The sequence below is a fragment of the Andrographis paniculata genome, unplaced genomic scaffold (genome assembly GCF_009805555.1).
Source record: "Andrographis paniculata isolate CXL003 unplaced genomic scaffold, ASM980555v1 Contig83END, whole genome shotgun sequence".
Classification (NCBI taxonomy): Eukaryota; Viridiplantae; Streptophyta; class Magnoliopsida; order Lamiales; family Acanthaceae; genus Andrographis; species Andrographis paniculata.
The window spans coordinates 2,691,332-2,713,028 of NW_026137621.1; the positions used below are offsets into that span (position 1 = coordinate 2,691,332).

The 21,697-nt window shown below is 27.3% G+C and overlaps 2 protein-coding genes across 3 annotated transcripts; one reads left to right on the forward strand and one right to left on the reverse strand.

The window, feature by feature from the left end:
- Positions 1 to 9,194: 9,194 nt before the first annotated feature.
- LOC127241754 (uncharacterized) lies at positions 9,195 to 13,190 on the forward strand. 2 transcript variants are annotated; one of them, XM_051260953.1, is made up of 6 exons: positions 9,195 to 9,754; positions 11,255 to 11,304; positions 12,269 to 12,356; positions 12,682 to 12,798; positions 12,945 to 13,025; positions 13,145 to 13,190. In XM_051260953.1, exons 1-5 carry the CDS (start codon positions 9,278 to 9,280, stop codon positions 12,993 to 12,995), a joined length of 783 nt encoding a protein of 260 aa, XP_051116910.1. In that variant the 5' UTR covers positions 9,195 to 9,277; the 3' UTR covers positions 12,996 to 13,025; positions 13,145 to 13,190. The 2 variants fall into 2 exon arrangements, with proteins under 2 accessions (XP_051116910.1, XP_051116909.1); XM_051260952.1 differs by having other exon boundaries at positions 9,196 to 9,754; positions 12,945 to 13,190.
- Positions 13,187 to 17,964, reverse strand: LOC127241753 (kinase-interacting family protein-like). Its single transcript, XM_051260951.1, has 3 exons — positions 17,875 to 17,964; positions 16,467 to 16,596; positions 13,187 to 14,317 (listed from the first exon to the last, which is right to left on the reverse strand). Exons 2-3 carry the CDS (start codon positions 16,588 to 16,590, stop codon positions 13,389 to 13,391), a joined length of 1,053 nt encoding a protein of 350 aa, XP_051116908.1. The 5' UTR covers positions 16,591 to 16,596; positions 17,875 to 17,964; the 3' UTR covers positions 13,187 to 13,388.
- Positions 17,965 to 21,697: the final 3,733 nt, after the last annotated feature.

Consider the following 21,697-nt stretch of genomic DNA (forward strand, 5'->3'; position numbering starts at 1 on the left):
TAAAATTAAATAGTTGCCGGATGTAAATTTAGAGTTGGCAAAAACTGACACGACACGATAATTTAACACAAAATAATTGAGTTTGGATCAAGAATTTCAATCCGATTATGTGTATGAGTTGACATAAATCTTACACGATAATAAACAGATCGGGTTAGGGTTGAGACCTTCAACTCGAATTTGACACGACAACCCGATTACAATATATTAATATTAATTAATATGTGTATTATATATATAAAATAATTCCAAATGGTAATCAGCCTCGATATTAATTTAAACTAAATTCAATTTTAAACAATTCAATATAATTTACTATTCACATAATACTAGAATGAAAAAAACTAACATAATACCACAACCTAACAAGAAATAATTAGATTTGGACAAATAATTCCGACCCGATTATATATACGGGTTAATACGAATCTGACACGATAATAAATAGGTCAACACGAACCCGATACGATAATAAACTGGCTAGATTAGGATTGAATGATTTAACTCGTTTAATGTATTCAACCCGGCGCGAACCCAACACAAATCGACCAATGTCAGCTGTAGATGTAATTGATATATTTTTTTTAGATACTATTTAAATTAAAATTTTAAAAAAAATTAAACAAAGTTAAATGTATGTTTGTTTGAGAATTTGTATTTTGAGTTTAAAATTTGAATGGTAAAAATTTTGAATCAAATTGAAAATTTTAAAATAATTCGAAATTCTAAATTATTATTATTATTATTATTATTTTAATTTTTAATTTTATTTTATATTTTTATAATTATTTTATAATATTAAATATATAATGTATAAAAATTAAAGGTGAGTTTGTTTGAAGGATTTGGATGAATTTGCACTATTCATACAAAAATTTTCTCCAAAAATATCAAATTAAAAATTTATTTTTTATTTATTATATTATACTAAAAATTAATTTTATATTCAAAATATTACATACGTACTTATTTATATCACATAATACTACTTATTCCAATTCAAATTTTTATTATTCAAATTATAACTCAAAATCCAAATCTCCAAACAAACACACCCTAAATATACTAAAATGTGATAAATAGTTTTGAGTTTTTATTTTTATCAAAATACAATATTTTTAATAAAATATTAACGATATATACTAATAAAATATACAAAAATATTATAATTGGATTTCGGATTAATTCGAATTTTTAATATATTGATCCAAACCGATCAAAAAATTCAAATTATCAAATATTCAATCCAAAAATCTGAAAAAAATTGAACTAAATTTTAAACTTCAATTTAATTTAAATCTAATTTTCGAATTTCGAATATTTTGATCTTTCGTATTTATTCATACATAATTCCTTGGAAAAATATTACTAAAAAATGAATGTTAAGCGTTTTGAACAAGAATAATTAGTACTACTATGTTAATGAAGTCATTTAGTACATGAAAATACACTAAACAATATATAAAAATATATCAGACAACGTATTGTATATATTATTAATATATCTTATATGTACTAATTTATATGTGTGTTTTGTTAAGACTGTTATCATATACTGTCAATTTATATATTATATTTATATTGTATCAACTCATGTACTTCATCCGTTCTAAAACAATAGTCTTATTTTCATAAATAACCATATCACTCTAAAACTACATTTATTTTTTCATTATTATTACACAATTGCCACTACTTTTTACACTAATACATTCACAAGGGCAAAAAAGTCTTTTACTTGTACTTTTTACCCATTACCAATATAATATTAATATTCCTTAAATATCGTGTCAAACCCAACCTAGACTATAGTTCTTGGACCTAAGGGGTATTATATTGTTAATTTACATCTTATATGTTGTTTGTATATATTATTATGTATTGTAAGCACTACATTGAATATTACACTAACAATAATAAATACTATCTTCATTATCCAAATACGTGTGCTCATTTGACTGGACATAGTTTTAATAAAAACGGATAAAAATAGAAACATTTTTTAGTATAAAGAAAACGTAAAAAATATAGTATTTTATACTTAAAAAATAAAATGATAATAAATTTAAATGAAAAAATAAGAAAAAATTTAAATGATTGAGAATATATATATATAATAGTATTACATAATATACAATATATAACAATAAAATTCAACAAAAACCCACAAGTATCACTCTATATGCGACTTTTACAATTTCTCAAAGAAAACAAAAAAGATATCTAAAATTATAAACAAAACAAAGACTCCCTCCGTTCCAAAACTAAATATCTATTTGCTTGTTGCACGTAGTTTTATAAATATTAGTATTATATTAGGATATAGTAGGAATAAAGTAGAAATGACTAAAATAATCTTATTTGTGTAATATAAAGGTAATGATATTTGTGTAATATATTGTAAATTGTAAGGGTATTTGTAATGTTAGTAGATAGTACAGTTACTAAAAAATGAAATGGATACTTTGTTATGGGATGACTAAAATTGAAAAATGAATACTTTATTATGGAAGGAAGGGAGTACATTGGATGATTCAGGAGATCAATCATTATATTTTTATAAAAATAGTAAAAGTGAACTGAAAAAAAATAAAAATGAATCAAAGTAAATAAAATTGCATTTTATGTATTTTATGATAAAAAATAATAGAAAATGATGTGTGTCACTCAACAATTAGATATAATATATTAATATTATAAAAAATATAATATATACTTATATTTATAAAAAATATTATATATCTATATTTTATCCACTAAAAATATATATAATTCAACTTGCTTACTTTATCTCTCTCTTTTTTTTTTTTTTTTTTTTTTGTCTATTTTGTCGTTTTAATATATCCTACATCTCATATTTTATTTTTTTTTTAAAAATATATTTTAATTTTTTTAATCAATAAAGTTTTTGACTTTCCTATGATAATTATTTGTTATTTTAGGACTCTGGCTAAAACCCAAGTCAAACGCAAATAGAATTCTAACCGAAGCCAAAATTAATACAAACAGAATACCGTGGAATAGAGGTGTTGTCGATGCAAAAACAAACGTAACTCTGATATTATATTATATTTTGCAAATTTTTTTTTCAAAATTATGTATTACTCTCTCCGACCATTTTCTATTGTCCTAAAATATATTTGGACGATTTTTTAGATAATTATTTTTTTTTGTATGAATTGACAAATTTATCATTTATGATAAGACAGATTAAAAGTAATAAATAAAGAAATAGTAAAAAAATAAAATTCGTATTTAAAAAAAAAAAAAGAAAAAAGAAAAATAATTATTGGACGTTCCAAATAAAAAAATGAGACATTAGTTTATGTACGGATGAAGTATTAAATATGAAATACAAACCCATAAATAAGCGTGGTACAAACACGACAAACTCAAATTAAAACAATCTAATCTAATTGATATAATCAAAACATAATATAAACAAACTATATTTAATTTAAGCTAATATATATATATATATATATAATCAAATTTAAATTTGAATATCTATAATCTATCTAGTATTACATAATAAAATTATAATTAATGGTAATAAAAGTTTTCATAATTTTAGAATATAATTTAATACATCAATACCTATCTTAAAAATAAATTATTATATTTCCTTAATTATTTTCTATAATAATGCAACTAAATGAACATTATCATAATTTGAGTTTATTGATATTTTTACGGATCGTACTTTTATATTTACAGTACCAGCTCCACCTTCATGGGCACGACCAAAAAATCGTCACATAATAAATTTTATATCAATTGTTGATTGGTCCGAAGAATATTTTTATCTCCCTGCCAGATATTTGACAATATAATAAATTATTTATCTAATATTATTACAATATATTGTGTAAGCCGTGCAATGCAGGGGTCAATACACTAGTATCTTAGTAAAACACATTAAATATATAGAGTTGAATGTTCTTAAAAATCAACTAAAATTTAGAGTTTTCTCGAGTATCTTCAGATATAATTTGTTTTTTTCCATTAAAAAAAATAAATTGAAATTCAATTATTTTGATAAAAAAATTTACACATTCATTACAAATGAATGATATAAAGCTTATTTTTCTATACAGTTTTAATAGAAAAATTAGTTTATAAAAATAGCATTCTGTATTAAATTATTGATTTTTTATAGTGGATAAAATATATATTTTACATTGAAATTTTTAGTATTATTGATATATAATAAAACAAAAATAAATAAATAAATAAAATTAATTTTTTCATATATAAAGTAGCAAACAAACCATTAAATACAATGTCAACTATATATTTATCGAATACTCGATCTAAATTATTTCATCATAAAAATTAAATTGAATACATTTAAAGAAATTTTAGAGGATGCATATTATGTTGTGAAATCAAACTAAATGCTCGAGTTTGTATATTATATTATATATTTTTTTTAAATAAAAATAGTTGGTGAAATATTTATATATAACACTATATTTATTGAAAGAAAATAGAAGAATTCCATGGCCATAGACTTTATTGACATTTTCAAGAATAAGTTGTTGATAACAAAAACTTGGTCAACAAATTTGAGTCTAATTTCATTCTCTACTTCATAAAAGTTTGATCTTTTGGTATGTTTTTAATAATATGGAATACTATCTCCGTTCTATACCTAAGTATTCATTTGCTTTTTTATGTAGTTTTAAAAATATTAGTATTTTATTAGGATATAGTAGGAATAAAGTAGAAATGATTAAAATAACCTTATTAGTACGTGTGATACAAAGGTAATGACATTTGTGTAATATATTGTAAGTTGTAAGGTTATTTGTAATGTTAGGTAGATAGTACAATTACTAAAAAAAGAAAATAGATACTTTGTTACGAGACGAACTAAAATGGAAAAATGGATACTTTGTTATAAGACGGATGAAGTATTTGAATTGAAATAAAATTGTAATACTAATAAGTATTTAATATTATACTCCCTCCTCTGTTCCGGTGCAATGTTGCCGTTTACTTTTTGTACGTATATTTTTAAATATTAGTATTATAATGAATTGTAGTAAAAAATACGAAAATGCCCATATTAGTATTGTTTAATATAAAAGTAATAAAATTTATGTAATATAGTATAAGTTGGAATGGTATTTATTATGTTAGGTAGGTACTACAATTACTAAATTAAGAAATGATAACCTTATTTTGGGACAGACGAAAATGAAAAATGACAACCTTTCAGTGGGAGGGAGAGAGTATTTTAAACAAAAAAAATTAGATGCAATTATTAAAAATTATTTAACCCAAATGTATTAAATAATCTTAAATATTTCCATTGTAAAAACAGTAGTGTAATAAAAAATAGATTATATTTTTTAAATAAAGATATATCTAATAAATTATATATAAACAAATAAACAATTTATAACAATCCTAGGGGTGTTGGTTTGTTTTTTAAACTATCAATTTGATGAACGTTTTTTTTTTTTTTTTATTTTTTATTGTGGTTTGAAATTAATTTGAAATTTTGTTAAATATTATTTTAATGTGATATTTTATTAAACATTTGAAATTTTGTTTAAATATTATTTTAATTTGATATTTTATTAAAAATTATACAAAGTAAAAAGAATATTGATTTTAATCCAAAAAAACAAAAGAACAAACCCCTATTATTATTTAATTGTATGTTTCATAAACATTATTATTTCTCTCATAATTTTTTTAAAAAATATTTATTTTGTTTCATAAAATATCAAATAAAAATCTATTTAAATTAAACTAAATACAAACGAATATTAAATTACAAATGAAAAAATTTGTCAAATGTTGTGTGGAAATTCTCTTCTCCACGCTGTCCTTTTCTCTGCCATATTTCTAAAAGAATATTAAATTTATTAGAAAAAATAAAAAAATAAATAAATAAATAATACAGCAAAAGGACAAATATATCCTTTTTCCATTAGCTTTTGTGTTTGTTTTGGGGTTTGGATTTTAACTTGGGATTTAAATAGTAAAAAATTTTGAATTTGAATAGTTGTATGAAGTGATATAAATAGGTGTTAGATGTGATGTTTTAAATGTAAAATTGATTTTTAGTATAATATAAAAAATAAAAAATAGGTGTTTGATTTGATATTTTTGGGGAGAAAAAATGGGATGAATAATAGAAATAAAATCCAATCTCCTAAACAAACACACCCTAAATATATATATATATATAATGAATTATTATTTTATGCACAGATTAGAGATTATATATACATTATTTTAACTAATAAACAAATTCATCATTATATAGATAATTAAAACAATACACAGACTTTCTATATTTATACTTAAAAAAAAAAATAGAGATTCTGTTAAATATAATGATAAATTTATATAGTGAGGGTGTGTTTGTTTGGGGGCTTGGATTTTGAGTTGGGATTTGAATGGTAAAAAGTTTGAATTTGAATAGTTGTATGATGTGATATAAATAGGTGTTGATGTGATATTTTGAATGTAAAATTGATTTTTAGTATAATATAAAAAATAAAAAATAGGTGTTTGATTTGATGTTTTTGGGGAAAAAAAAAGAGATGAATAGTGAAAATCTAATCCAATCTCCCAAACAAACACACCTTATTTTTGTTTTTATTATTCCCTTTGTGCTGAATAGTTAAAAGTAGTGTAACGATATTTTTGCCCTTAATTTTTTAAAAATAAAAGTAATTATGTGATGTAAAATAAGGGTATTTGTTAAACAAAAGAAAATGGTATTTAATGAAATTGTTACTTTGTAATTGATCGTCCCAAAATAAAAATATGTATACTTTCTAGCTGGACGGATATAATACTCCCTCCGTCCCTTAACAATCTATCTATTTTTTCATTTTGGTCCGTCCCATAATAAAGTATCCATTTTTTTTTTTTTTTTTAGTAATGGTACTATCTATCTAACATTACAGGTATCCTTCAAATTTACTTGTAGAAATGTCATTACCTTTATATCACACTATACTAATAAAGTTATTTTAGTCATTTATACTTTATTCATATTACATCAAAATATAATACTAATATTTTTAAAATTTCATGCAAAAAAATAAATTGATACATAATTATGGGACGGAGACGGAGGGACTATTATTATTATTTTTTTTTAATTTTTAAAGTCAGAAGATTTAATGCATTGTACATATATATTGGATACAACTCTCCAGTTGTCCCTAGGAACACTAGCAATTTAATTATTTTTATCATAGCTAGCTTAATTTGATATTAAAAATTAAAAAAAAATAAAAAATTAAATTAACCTACGTACATGCGGTTGGGAGAGTAATTAAGTCAAATTTCAATAATACAATTGACCGTATGTGTGTGAATTTATTTTATTTTAGGAGACAAATTAATAATAATGCATTATAATGTAATAAAGTTTGAGAATTTATACACACACTAACATAAATAAATAAATAAATAAATAATTAAATCAATTAATTAATTAATATTATATATACATATTAATATTACATGCTTGCAAGTGTTAATTGCTACGGAATGCATATTTGTTAAAACTAGCCACATGAATAAATAATTGGGTTATTAATGGAGATTATTTTGTAAATGAAATTAAAGACATTTAATTATAATTCTCGCCTGCAAACCTCAAATAAGACAAAATTTAATATGTCCACTATAATTTTTATTTTTATTTTTATTTTATTTTTAAATCCTAGCTAGTACTATAATTCTATTTATTTATTTTTAATAATGAGAATTTTTTTTTTATTTATTTTTTATTTTTTGTTTTTTTTTTAAAAAAAATATACACTATAAAATTTGGGCCGTTGGTCTATAAATTTATGCATGGGCTTCTCCTCTAATTGATTCAAAGTTCACTTGTGCATTTCTTTGTGAAATAATTATTTAATATGAATTTTATTTTTTTTTTCAAAAAATTGTATGTGTAGAAAAAAGAAATATGTTAATGTCATAAATATAATTTTTTTACGATTTACATACAATTTAGATTAAATTAAAGTGGATCATATTATCTAAACGAGTTATTTAATTTTCATTTCGAATCGACTTGTCTTTCAAATTCGAATTTGATGACTTCTTTAGAGACTTTGAAGAAATACTTAATTTTTGATTTTGTTTCTTTGAAGAATTCCGAAGGAATCGATTCTTGATTGAATTATTTGAAGAATTTGGAGAAATTTGATCTTTTTAGAAATAATTCATCCCGACTTATAATACAATTTGATTTTTCTTTTCTAATAAATTAAAAAATAATAATATTTTATTTGTTAGTAAAAATATATTATAAAATAATTTGACTCCCTCTGTCAGCTAAATTTATTCTGAACTTTCTTTTTAATCTTATCTCATTACTAATTTTGGTAAAATCGACAAATCAACATTTAATTATTACCCTTCGTTCAACATTAATTTACAACAACTACTAATAATTTTTTCAATAAAATATTCATTTTCTTAATTTCCTCCGGGCCCAAATGAACTAATATTAATGGACGGAGGGAATAGTATTTTTGTCATTGCAAGTAAAAGAAAATAAATGCATTTATAAAAATATGAGTGTTTGAGTATTTATATATGAATTATTTTTGTTATAGTAAAAAATATATATTTTTAAGTGAGCCAAACGAAAATAGTAAAAATATATAAATTGAGTAGGGATGGAAAGAGCATAACATTTCATCATTCCGAAATTCATGTTCATTTTTACATGATGTTTGTTAATCTCAAGTAAGCGATTGTTAGATAAGATTGTCTTATTAGCGAATTTTATTTGGATTAGTATCTCCCGAATATGTAGTATATTTACATCCGAGTTGAGCAACAAATTACAATCTTCTTTACTTTTTGTTTTCTTTAAAACTACTCACCACACAATCAATGAGGTTGAACGCGTGACCGTAAGGTTATGGTTCAAACCTTCGCCTATGGGATTTGGTTTAGAGGGTATTAGATTCGGCTGAAGGTTTACTCAGTGCGCGCTTTCGGATAGCTGCTGCGGATTTCCACGTCATAAAAAAAGATAAATAAATAAATAAATCACACAACTCGTGTAAAATAATAATAATGATGAAAAATCACACACAACAACAGCTTGAGTCTGCTATCTTACTCTGAAGTTCTTTGATACGACGTCGTAGTACGTGTGGATGGATTATACCCAAATCAAGCCCTAATTTAAACACGCGAAAATCAACGTACAACTCCTTGAAGCTTGAATTTGCCGCAACGTACTACATGCACTCCGGCCAACCGCTTTGTCCACAGGAAAATGGAGGCCACTCGGAACGCTCACTGCATTCAATTTCTCCTCCTTTCAAGCCATGGCGGGAGGAGCAAACACGGCAGGGCTACAGCACGAAAAGCACCGTTATCCCTGAATTCAGAGATGAAGGAAAAAATCGAGATAAGAGTGTGCACAAACAGGACGTGCAGAAAGCAAGGTTCACTGGACGCGTTTCAAGTGTTCTCCGGAATCGCTCCTCCTTTCGTCACTGTGAAGTCCTGCGGGTGCCTCGGGAGGTGCGGGTCGGGTCCCAATGTGGTAATTTTTCCGGAGGGTATTGTTGTCGGCCATTGCGGGACGCCGACCAAGGCTGCCGATACGATGTCGTTCGTCTGCGGCGGCAGCGTTGCCGATGACAGAGACGCGGTGAACAACTGTTTGGAGGCATTAGCTTTGAGGAAGAGGGCTGAAGAAGATACTTGCCGGGGTGACTTTGCTCAGGCCATCAATTTGCTGTCTCAGGTATACAATTAGAAAGCTTTTCTTGTGCCTTAGTATTGAATGATTGTAGCTGTTGCTTTTACTTGTGCTCTCTGGTGGAAAGATGGAGATTTATAGGTGGTTAATTTCCAGGCTCTTTAGTGTGTTACAGATAGAAAATATGGATAAATAAAGTGTTTTTCTTGTAGCAAACATCATGAGATCGTCGATATAAAAGAATTGAGAGAAGATAAAACTTTGGTTTTTGGGAGGAGAAGAACTCTATAGGGGTTAGCTTAGGGAAGCTTTTGTAATTATGATTTGAGAAAGTGAAATCTTGTGAATAAGTAATCAACAATAATTTAGAAAAGCAATCGTAAGTATGATAACATTCATAATGAAGATTCTGCTTAAGGACATTCTTAATCAAAATAGCAACATAAATTATGAAGTCATGAATATAGCAAAGTTTAATCATTCAATACGAATAGAGATTTCTTCCGAATTCTTTATCTGGCATGCGAGCCCATAGTCCTTATCAAAAAGCCAGCGGCTTTGGTTTGGCACATCATTAAATAATGTGATAAAGATAATTTTATTTTACCATTCAACTCATCCATTTTTTGCTCACCAGGTTTTGAGAAATGATCAAATATTTATTCAGAATTTTATTTCTTAAATTATCCCAAAGCAAAAATTTCAATAGTTACTTTAAGTGTATCTTAGGGTTAAGGTTTGTGGATAGTAAAATTTCTAATTGAAATAGGATTTGACATATGTGATTGCAAACAATGATTTATTTATTTTTATTTTTAGATATTTGTTTGATTCGATGATTTCGGGAATAAACTGTGCAAAACCAAATCCAAATTTACCGCAATAGGGAAACTGTTTGCAAGAACTCTGCATTTTGATTCTAGTACTTCAAATCAGAATAAGAAATTAAATTTAGATGCAAAACCATTATTTAGATTTTGTATAGATTAAGCCAGAACCATTGAAAGTTTTCAACCTTGATTTCACACTATTCATTCTACCTTCTACCTTGTACACTAAAATGAACAAAGTCATCCTTCTATGTTTCCTTCTCTGCCTTTTGCCCTCTCTTCTTTACGTAGAGTTGAACACACTTTTTGTATTTTATTTATTGTAAGCAGTTAAAAACAAGAGTAGAAATTTGTTTCGACTTATCTGCTTTCATTATAGGTACAAATTTTTTCCTATTATTTCTGTGTTTGCTTGGGGGTTTGGATTTTGAATTGGGATTTGAATAGTAAAAATTTTGAATTTGAATAGTTGTATGATGTGATATAAATAGGGGCTGATGTGATGTTTTGAATGTAAAATTGTTTTTTAGTATAATATAAAAAAATGAAAAATAGATGTTTGATTTGATGTTTTTGGGGTAAAAAATGGGATGAATAGTGTATTTAAAATCCAATCCCCCAAACAAACACGCACTATGTAGAGTATGCTGTGTGCCATAGAGCGGACCATTGTACAAGCAGAAGCTCAATAATTATATACATGCTGTGCTTGCAGGCTATTGATCTCAAACCGTTCGGCGGTGTGCATATAATGTATAAGGACAGGTTTGTATTACTTTAACCTAGCTCACTTCCTAAATGAATTTTGTTCTATTGTTTAATCGTTAGAATATCCATAATACTAAGAGAAATTTGGAAACTAATAATACACAGTATACAACCTCCTTAAATTGATACTATGATACTTGGTAAATGAATAAATTCTCAAATATAATACTCCCTTCGTCTCAAAACAATAGTCCCATTTTGCTATTTTCGTCCGTCCTAAAGCAATAGTTTCATTTCCGTTCTTGGTAACTAGCTCCCACCATTTTACAAAACTATCCCTACATTTTCCCAATAATTATATAAAGTAAGAGTATTTTTGTCTTTTAAAAACACTTTTACACCAACTGTCAATATAATATATAATACTATTATTCTTTAATTCCCGTGTCCATCCCAAATGTCCCTATTGTTCTGGGACAGAGGGAGTATCTTTTCGATGCCGGCTTGGGACAATTGAATGCTTAACAAGTTTAGACAAGGTAACATAAGATTGGTTGTGTTTTGGTGTGTTTGACATAGGAAAATTTTGAATTATAATAAATGTTTAATGTGATATAAATATGTCTTTGTGCGATGTTTGAATAATTTATTTTTTTCTAAAATATATTAAATATAAAATAGATGTAAGATGTGATATTTTGGGGGGAAAATTAAATTATTGTAGATAAATAGTAAAACAGGAGAAAGGAAAACACAACCAAACAAAACCCGAACGTTTTGAAAGTAACCTTATGTGAATATATTTTCTAGTTAATATCATAAAATAATAATTAAAATTATATGATTCTAGTGTTTGTTTTTTCTTAAAATTCAAGTCTTTTTGGTGCCCATCAGATTTTACCGGTAAGGGCGGGGTAGGTGCTGCCATAACCATGTCTGCTATTTTGTATCAGATTTTGCCGGTAGTGTATGTATGTATTTGATGCACCTTGAATGTCAGATAACATTATATTTCCATCAGGTCTTCAGCAAGATTGGCAATGGGAGATGCAAATGGAGCACTTGAGGATGCTAAAGAAGCTTCGTCTCTTGCCCCTCACTACCCCGAGGCAAGTAAATGTTAATAATTTCGTTCTACTGAATTTCTTGCATTTGTAGTCATTGCATCCTTTTGAAGAATTAAAAATGTGCAAATTTGATACGATAACTTTCACTTTTGAGAACGACTAGCAGGCGAGGACATTTATTTTTCTTATATTTGTCAACTTCATTTATACGTGAGCTGTGTTAGATCTTCCCATAATATATATAGTTATCTAGTCATTCTTGCTCTTTCTATGCAAGGTCGTACGTATGTTTCAGTGTTGGTATTATCTTTCGATTTATTTGAAAGCCCTCTTTTACTCAATTTATTCCTTAACTTCATTTGTATAGGCTTATATTTGTGAAGGCGATGCTTTAATGGATTTGCATCAATTTGACACTGCTGAGAAATCTTATTCGTTCGCTTTAAATTTGGACCCTTTGATCCGTCGTTCCAAATCATTCAAGGTATCTATCATTTGCATTTGCATCTGCATTCTTGTTAATCAGGTTGTTTTCAGTAACGTTAATACGGAATTTCTATTGAAGTAGCATTAATACGGAATTTTAAAAACAATCGTTTTGATGTGCTTATGAATTTCGAATCTTTCCAGGCTAGAATCACGAAGCTTCATGAGAAACTGGCTTTGACAAACTCGGGTTGAAATGTTCTTTTTTAAAGTTACTTTCTTGAGGTATAATATCGAACTTCAGGTTCTATTTTTTTACTTTGTTTTATTTACGCTTTCGCTGTCGTTGGCGCCAAATATCTTTGTAATACAAGGCGTTACATGTGAATTAAACTCGATTGCAGTATGTAAATTAAAGCTTGGCGATTTTAGTTATACCGTATTCATACAGCATTGTTTAGCAATATATCTTGATGCATTGCTGTAAAAACGTTTCGAGTCCCTGAATCACATCGACTATGGTGCAATATGCTAACAGAGCCCCGTATCGAGCAAAAGTTTGGTAATTTTACATATATCTATATCCGTATCATCGATTGCTATGCTATTTTTCCAGCTTCATATTGCTCGGGCTCGTATTTTGTGTTTTTACCTTCTTGCAGAGCCCCCGCGATCGAACAGATTCAACTTCTTGACGCTGCCCCACAGGTTCGAAACCCTTCCACGATCGATTCTTGCATCTACGTCGCGACGATCGTCATCTCTTTTCATATCGAAGCTAAAGCATTTACTCAGACCAGCCGTGCCGAGTACGTCCAGGTTTGCGCCTTCTCGTCCCTTAAAGCTCATATTTCTCTCGCTGTGGTTCATAATCTGCTCGAAATACTCCCGATTCTGTTTCTCCAGCCTGTGTATCTCCCCCTCCAGGTCCTCGATTTTCCGAGTCAGCGCGCGGTGATCCTCGTTCGACTTCAGCGCGCATCTCGCCAGCTCCACAGCCTTCCTCTTCAAGAACAACGACTCCGAAGCGAGACATTTGTTCTCCTCCACCATTGCCGAAACTCGATACTCCAAAGTCGCATTGTCGTTCAGAAGTATCAACCTCTCCGACTCCAGCACGTCGACCAAATTCCTCTGCAGCTCCACCTTCCGCGACGACTCGGCCCGCCTCTTCTCCGCCGCGGCAAGCTCTCTCGTCGCGATGTCGTACTCAACCGTCTTCATGACCAATGCTGCAACCACCGTATCGGCGTCCATCTCTTTAGCTTCGACATTCGACAGAGTCGAATCGTGGAAGGACGCGGAACTCTCTGAATCGAAATCTACGACTTCTCCTGGGTCTCCCTCGCCCGATTCTTCTTCGGAGTTCGCGTACATCGCCGGCGATGAGGTATTCTTCGCGAGGACATGGCAGTATCGATCGGCCAGGGAGAGGTACTCGTTGTACAGCTCGCGGAGCAATGCCGGCAGCTGCAGGCGCTCGCCGTTGTAGGAATTCGCCCGCGCCGCGGAGCCGTCGTCTGACGGGTTTTCTTCGGGTAATTTCGTTGTCAGAATCTTCATCTTCTCGTCCATATCTGCTGGATTTTCAAATAGGATTAAACACACAAATTTTGTCCAATTTTTGTTTTTTGGTTAGTAACGATCGAAAGTTACCGTTATGTATTGAGATTTTAATTTGTATTGGAAGTTAGAAGTTTTGGGTTTTAAATAAATGTATTCGGCAATAAATCTAATTCCCTCTTTAGCAAGGCAAGATGTCAGTGTCTTTTTAAAATTTAAACGATGGGGAAATAAATTCGAATTAATTTTGACATAAAACCTTCAAAAAAAAAAAAATAATAATTATAATAATATTTTAATATGACTATGAAATATGTATAAATATATTGATAATGCCGACTTGATCGTATATGCAGCTAATTTCTACCTTTTTAATGTAAAATAAAGTAGGTTAAAAAAAAAGAAAGAAATATTATATAAATTAATTAATTAAAGAGTTGACAATAAAAATAATGAGATAAAATAATAATAATAATAATAATAATAACTTAATTATTTTTTATTAAAATAGAATAGTAAAAATTGTAAGTAAATATATATTATTTACCATTATTAAGGATTCTACTTATTTGGTAATTGTTTTTCTTCGTATTGAATTTGTAAGTAATTTTTTTTTTCTTTATTGTACTGTCTTTTCTATTTTTACCATTTTTATAATTTATAAATTTTATAATAAAAAAATAAAGGCAATAATATAGTTAAAAGTTTTCTTAATTGTGAATCTAACAAGCAAATCATGGCAGAAGGAGTATGTTCAAAAATAATATGGAAGTATTGATTCAATTTTATATTATTTTTTTATTTCTTTTAAGAACTATTTTATAAATCAGTTTATTTTAAAAATACTTTATTATTCTTAAAATTCTTCTAAATTTTTCATTTTTAAAAAAGGCCCACATCAGGTGTATTCATTATATATATTTCAAATTTTAAAATTTTAATACTCGTCTTTTTGCATTAAATATTTATATTAAGTAATTATTTATTTTTAAATTACAAAATACTCTTTTGGTTTTAAAACAATAGTTTCATTTTGCTACTTTCGTTTATTTCAAAAATATAGTTTTATTTTTATTTTTGGTGAAATTTTTTTCACATTTTTATAAAATTATTCGTACTTTTTTCACAATAATTATAGAAAATATGGACATTTTTGTTTTTTAAAAATATTTTTACACTTACTATCATTGTAATATTATTATTTTTTAATTCTCGTGAAATATCTATGTTATTGGGATTAAAAAACAATAGTCCACCCCACATATGCCATGAATGTTCTTCGAAATTTGTGTTTTCAAATTTACCCCAACTTTCTAAATATTTTTTGTACTATTTAATATTTATGTTTTTAAAAAAATTCAATACTTCATCCGTCCCATAATAAAATATTTATTTTTTCATTTTAGTTCGTCTCATAATAAAATATTCATTTTTTTTTAGTAATTGTACTATCTACCTAACATTACAAATATCCTTACAACTTACAATATATTACACAAATACAAGTATCTTTATATCACAGCATTCTAATAAAGTTATTTTAGTATTTTTATTTTATTCCTACTACATTCAAATATAATATTAATATTACTAAAACAACGTACAAAAAACAAACGGATACCTAATTATGAGACGTATAGAGTATTATATTTAGAATTCTATTTTTAATTTAAACTTTTTAAAAATCTAAAAATTCTCAGATACACACTTGTTTTATCCGATGTATATTTGAAAATTTCAAGTTAAATGTCAAAAGATATACTCCCTCCGTAACAAAATATTCATTTTTTTTTTATTTTAGTATATCCCATAACAAAAGTATCAATTTCTTTGTTTTAGTAACTGTACTATCTATCTAATATTACAAATACCCTTACAACTTACAATATATTACACAAATGCTATTACTTTTGTATCACACATACTACTAATAAGGTTATTTTAGTCGTTTATATTTTATTCCTATTTTATCATAATATAATACTAATATTTTTAAAATTATTTGCAAAAAACAAATGAATATCTAATTATGAGACGGAGGGAGTATATATATCTGTGTCTGATTGCGTGAATTCAAACCAATGGTCACTTTCTTTCTATTTAAATTCAAGAAGAAATAATATATATATATATATAAAATAAATTTAATGGTTGTTTGTTTACCAGCAATGGTGCAGAGCAGCCACGAAGGTTTGTCCAACCCCATTCTCCGCCGACCAATTGACGCCACAGCCACCGCCACGGCGGCGGAATACTCTCCGCCGCCGCCAGTTATCTCAGCCACCATTCGGACCTACAAACAAATAATTAAGCATTTCATTCATGCCCATTTGATTTGCATGCATATATATATATATATATCATTAATTTGCTGACAATAATAATAACAATAATTAATTAAATCATCTTTATTCAATGATGATCCAAATTCATGCAATAATTATTATTATTATTATTATTATTATTATTATTCATTTTTTATTATTTATTTATATGACATGAGAACCCCTCATTCACTAGCTGAAATTATGCATTGGGTAAATCTTCAGTCGAACCTAATACCCTGCAAACTAAATCCAACGGACAAGTTACATTAGGCGAACCATGTGTTGCAGAGGTTTAAAGAATTATTATTATTATTATTATTATTATGAGAGAGAGTGTGTATGTCAATGCCATAAATGGTATGATGACCAAACACACCAAACAACAGCTATCTGTCGTATAAATATATCTCTTTTTATAATAATAATAATAATAATAATAATTCAAAGGCAAGGCAATTAATAAACAATAACACTATTTATATCATTAGATATTAATAGATACAATAATGGATTTAAATTTAATTCAAATAATCAATAATTCAGGCAGGCACGCCACTGCTAAAATTAATTATATTTTCCTGTTTACAAACTTTTTTTTTTTTTTAAATATCGTATCAAATATATTTGTATTTTATTTTTTATATTAAATAAAAAATAATTTTATATTTAAAATATTACATAAATTCCTGTTAATATAAGGGCAAATAATTATCTAAATTCAATTTTTATTTTTTTTTATCCAAATCAAAATTCAAACCCTCAGACCAAATGCACCCTTAGAGGAGATGGGTGTGTGTGTTCTTATTTCTTAAGCTAGAGAGAGTTTTTGAAAGGAAAGAAAACAGTGGTGTGTTTGTTCGCGGGTTGGAATTTGAATAATAAAAATTTTGAATTTGAATAGTTGGATGATGTGATATAAATAACTGTCTGATGTGATATTTTGAACCTAAAATTAATTTTTAGTATAATATAAAAAATAAAAAATAAATATTTAATTTGATATTTTTGAAAAAAAAATAATGAAATAAACAGTATATTTGAGAAAAAATCCCCAAACAAACACTACCTGAAAGTATTGGAAATGAAGAAAGAAACACTTAAAATTAAAAACCAATGGATCCTAATAATAGTCAATCTGAATCTACTGTGGTAAAATTAAATGGATGTATATATACATACATATACATATATATATATCTTATATATATAGAGAGAGAGAGAGAGAGACGGTATGAAGAAAATACCTTCCTTCGTTCTTGAACTGATGAGACAAAGAGGAGAAAGAACGAACACTCAGAAACCAGAGAGAGAAACAGAGAGAGAGAGATAGAGGTGGTGCTAGCTGGTGTTGAGCAGTGTATAATATATATATAGAGAGCCGGTCCTGACTTTCGAAGGTCCGGGCAAAATAAAAGTTAAAGGCCCTTAAATATATATATATATACTTCCTTCGTCCTATTGAAAGATTATCATTTTCTATTTTCGTCTGTTTCAAAACAAAGTTACTATTTTCTAATTTAGTAATTCTATTACATCCATAATATAATAAATACCATTTTAATTTACATTATATTACATAAATGCCATTACTTTTATATATTACACTGTACTAATAGAGATATTTTTGTCCTTTTTACTACAATCTAATATAATATTAATATTAAAAAATCTACAACCAAATGCACCATTCCAATGGGATGGAAGGAGTATAATATTTTTTTACCAATAATAAAATAACATTTTTTTTTAGTATTTTTATGCAAAAATATAAATTTTGACTATTTGAGAATACATAGATTTGAACCTAAAATTTTATAAGTAGGACATGTAACAAGTAACCATTAAACTATATTTCTCTATTAGTATATTAAAATAAAATAATATATATATAAATATTTTATATGTAACATAAATATATAATGAACCTCTATTTAGATTGGATGATAGGCGGACACCCCTCTCGCCCAGGCCAGGCCGGCCCTATATATATATTAGAGAATATATAGAAATACATAATAGAGGGTTATTTATATACTCCCCCGGTCAAGAGAAATTTATAAAAAAAGATGAGACTAAATTTGAAAAGTATTCTTTATATATATACATATATACTTTTATAATGTATAAATCCACAGTCCAATTCAATAATCTGTAAATTAAATTCGACAAGTATTTATTTGTAAATTTATAGTATGAATGATGATGCATGGGTTTATGACAAACTGAAAGTGAACAGCCAGCTGCCCATGGGTTGATAACACGAGTGCGGGGTTGTCTGTAGGTTTGGATTTGAAGATAAGAATTTGAATGTAAAAATTTTGAATTGAAATAATTGTATAATATAATATAAATAAATATTAATTTGATGTTTTAAATTTATAATTAATTTTAATATAATAATATAAAAAATAAAAAATATATATTTGATTTAATATTTTTCAAAAAAAAAAATTTAATGAATAATAGCTAAAGAATTTGTTCAACAGACACATCCGGAAAAACAACATTTTAGACCCAAGTTCGGGCGGGGTGGGGTGGTTTGTTTCTATAAAAAAATAATAATAAACAAATAATAATAATAATTCTATCTTATTTTATAATATGGAAATCTGCCGCACCTATATGAAGGTGCGCTTTACGTAAACCTTTGGCCGAATCTAATAGCCGGCAAATCAAGTTCGACAAGACAAGTCACGCTAGGCGAACTATGTGTGACAGACAAGACCAGAAAGCGTCGGGATTTGAACCCATAACATTACAGTCATGAGTCCATCCCCAAGAGTTACACAAAATTCGTGATGAGCTTACTTTTCGAATACGATATTTTGACTCAATTCCTACCAAGGGTTACATAAAATTCGTATTGGGATAATACAAAGTTTAATCTCGAATTATGGTAGAAAATATCGAGACAATGTGAACTTAGGGAATAAAATGAGTATGAAGACTATAATTTCTTGCAGGATAAAACACTGAATGTGTTTTTCTTGTTTTTAATTATATCATTCAATATTTTCTGCAAATGGGACCAACCCGTCGATTGGGTCAAAATATCGTATTTGGAAAATAAGCTCATCACGATACAGAGTTATATTCGGCCATTTTTGTTGATAACCCAATAAAATCCCGAACAATTTAAACTTATAACATCACAATCATGAGTCTATCTCCACGCCACTAAATCATTCCTTGCGGAACTATCTTATTTTTATCATAGGTGTGTTTGTTTATCTATTAATTTGAGGTGTTTTTATTTTATAGGAGTATTAAGGATGAAAAAAATGTACTGATAAATTAAAACTAATACTCCCTCAGTTTCAAATCAAATCGATCTTTTGGAGTGTTTTTATAGGGTGTGTTCGTTTGTAAGATTTGTGCAAAATCTTACTATTTATCCAATTTTTTCCCTCCAAAAACATCAAATCAAACACCTATTTTTCATTTTTTATATTATACTAAAAATCAATTTTACATTCAAAACATCACATCAACACCTATTTATATCACATCGTACAACTATTCAAATTCAAAATTTTACTATTCAAATCCCATCTCAAAATCCAAACCTCCAAACAAACACACCCATAGTAAATTTAAAAATAATAATATTTTATTAGTTAGTAGAAGTTGTAAGAGATTCTGACATTTTTGTCCTTTCACTACATAAAGTAATTGAATGTGTAATAGTATATTTGTAATTTAAATAAAAGTCAATGATAAAAGTGTGTAATAGTATATTAAAAAATAATAATATTTTATTAGTTAATAAAAGTGTCTAAGAGTTTTAGAGGGTTTATAAAGTAATTGAATGTGTAATAACATGCTTGTAATTGAAGTAAAAGTTAAGAGTATTTTGGCATTAATGTATAATTATTTTTTCTAAAATTAAAAAGAAATATTTTAAAGTCTGACGGACAAATATAATAAAAATAATATTTTGAATTGGAATGAATAAAAATATTTAGCATTGAATTATTAATTTTTCTATTAGTGGAGTTCGAGTGCAAAAAAAAATCTTTGGGCGGATTACACTGGATGGTGAGATCAATGGGAATGAAATTGGATTAAAGGTTAAGAAAAATAAAATGTTAAGTTGTTTCTAAATTCAATGTTAATCCAATACAATTCATCACCTTGTGCTTTTTGTTCAATCAATTGTCGTTAATTTTTCGGAAAAAAGAGTCACATATCACCGAGAGCTCGCATAAAGAGGCTTGAGAATAGAGCTGTTAACGAGTTGAGCCAAATTTTAAGTGTTTGTTAACATTCGCGAACAAGGCTCTGTTCGTTCGTTAAACTTTCGAGCTCATTCGTAGTGTTCGAGCTCGGCTCGTTAAAAATTTTTATAATTTGAACTTGCGTTCATGTTCGGTTCGTTTAGGCTCGATTAAGCTCGTTCGAGTTCGTTCGAGCTCGTTTGTCTTATTTTTTAAAATTTATATAAATCATAAAGAAAATTTAAAATTATTTTATTTATATATTTTAAATTAATATTTTATTTATTTATAAATTATAATTTTATATGTATATATAATATTTATAATAAATATATTATTTAAACGAATTGTTCTGCTCGGCTCGTTACCGTTCGCGAACGAGCTTTGACTGAGCCGAATCGAACCGAGTTCACAAACGGCTCGGTTCGTTAACAGCTCTACCTGAGAGCCACCTTCTCTCACAAACTTTTGATAATTCTCAAACTACTCAAACTACTCGCATTCGGGTGTCCTTCCCTAGTTCTTTAGGAGTCAGTCAGTCAGGTCGATGTAAAAGTATTGATTGAATAAGAATAAGCACGGATGGAAAGAATAGAATTCATAACGGTAAAATTAGAACCGACAAAAATAGGTACGTACATTCTAAAAAAGTACAAGAAAAATGTACTTGAGGCTAAAAAGATAGACAATAAAAATTTTCGGGGCGTGCCTGGCTGGTCCGAGTTGTAAAGTAAATATATTTTTAAAAAATAATTATATAAATGTATTAACAAATAAATTTATATAAAAAATTAATTAACAAATAAATTTATATAAAAAATTAAGGTATAATCTAATGGTTTTATGTAAA

Excerpts from the sequence above, each read along its gene's own strand:
- LOC127241753 (XM_051260951.1), bottom strand. The coding sequence starts at position 16,590 with ATGGTGGCTGAGATAACTGGCGGCGGCGGAGAGTATTCCGCCGCCGTG. Across the intron at positions 14,318-16,466 it reads GCTGCTCTGCACCATTGCTG|ATATGGACGAGAAGATGAAG; the intron begins GTAAACAAACAA and ends AAAATCCAGCAG.
- LOC127241754 (XM_051260953.1), top strand. The coding sequence starts at position 9,278 with ATGGAGGCCACTCGGAACGCTCACTGCATTCAATTTCTCCTCCTTTCA. Across the intron at positions 11,305-12,268 it reads CATATAATGTATAAGGACAG|GTCTTCAGCAAGATTGGCAA; the intron begins GTTTGTATTACT and ends TATTTCCATCAG. Across the intron at positions 12,357-12,681 it reads TTGCCCCTCACTACCCCGAG|GCTTATATTTGTGAAGGCGA; the intron begins GCAAGTAAATGT and ends TCATTTGTATAG.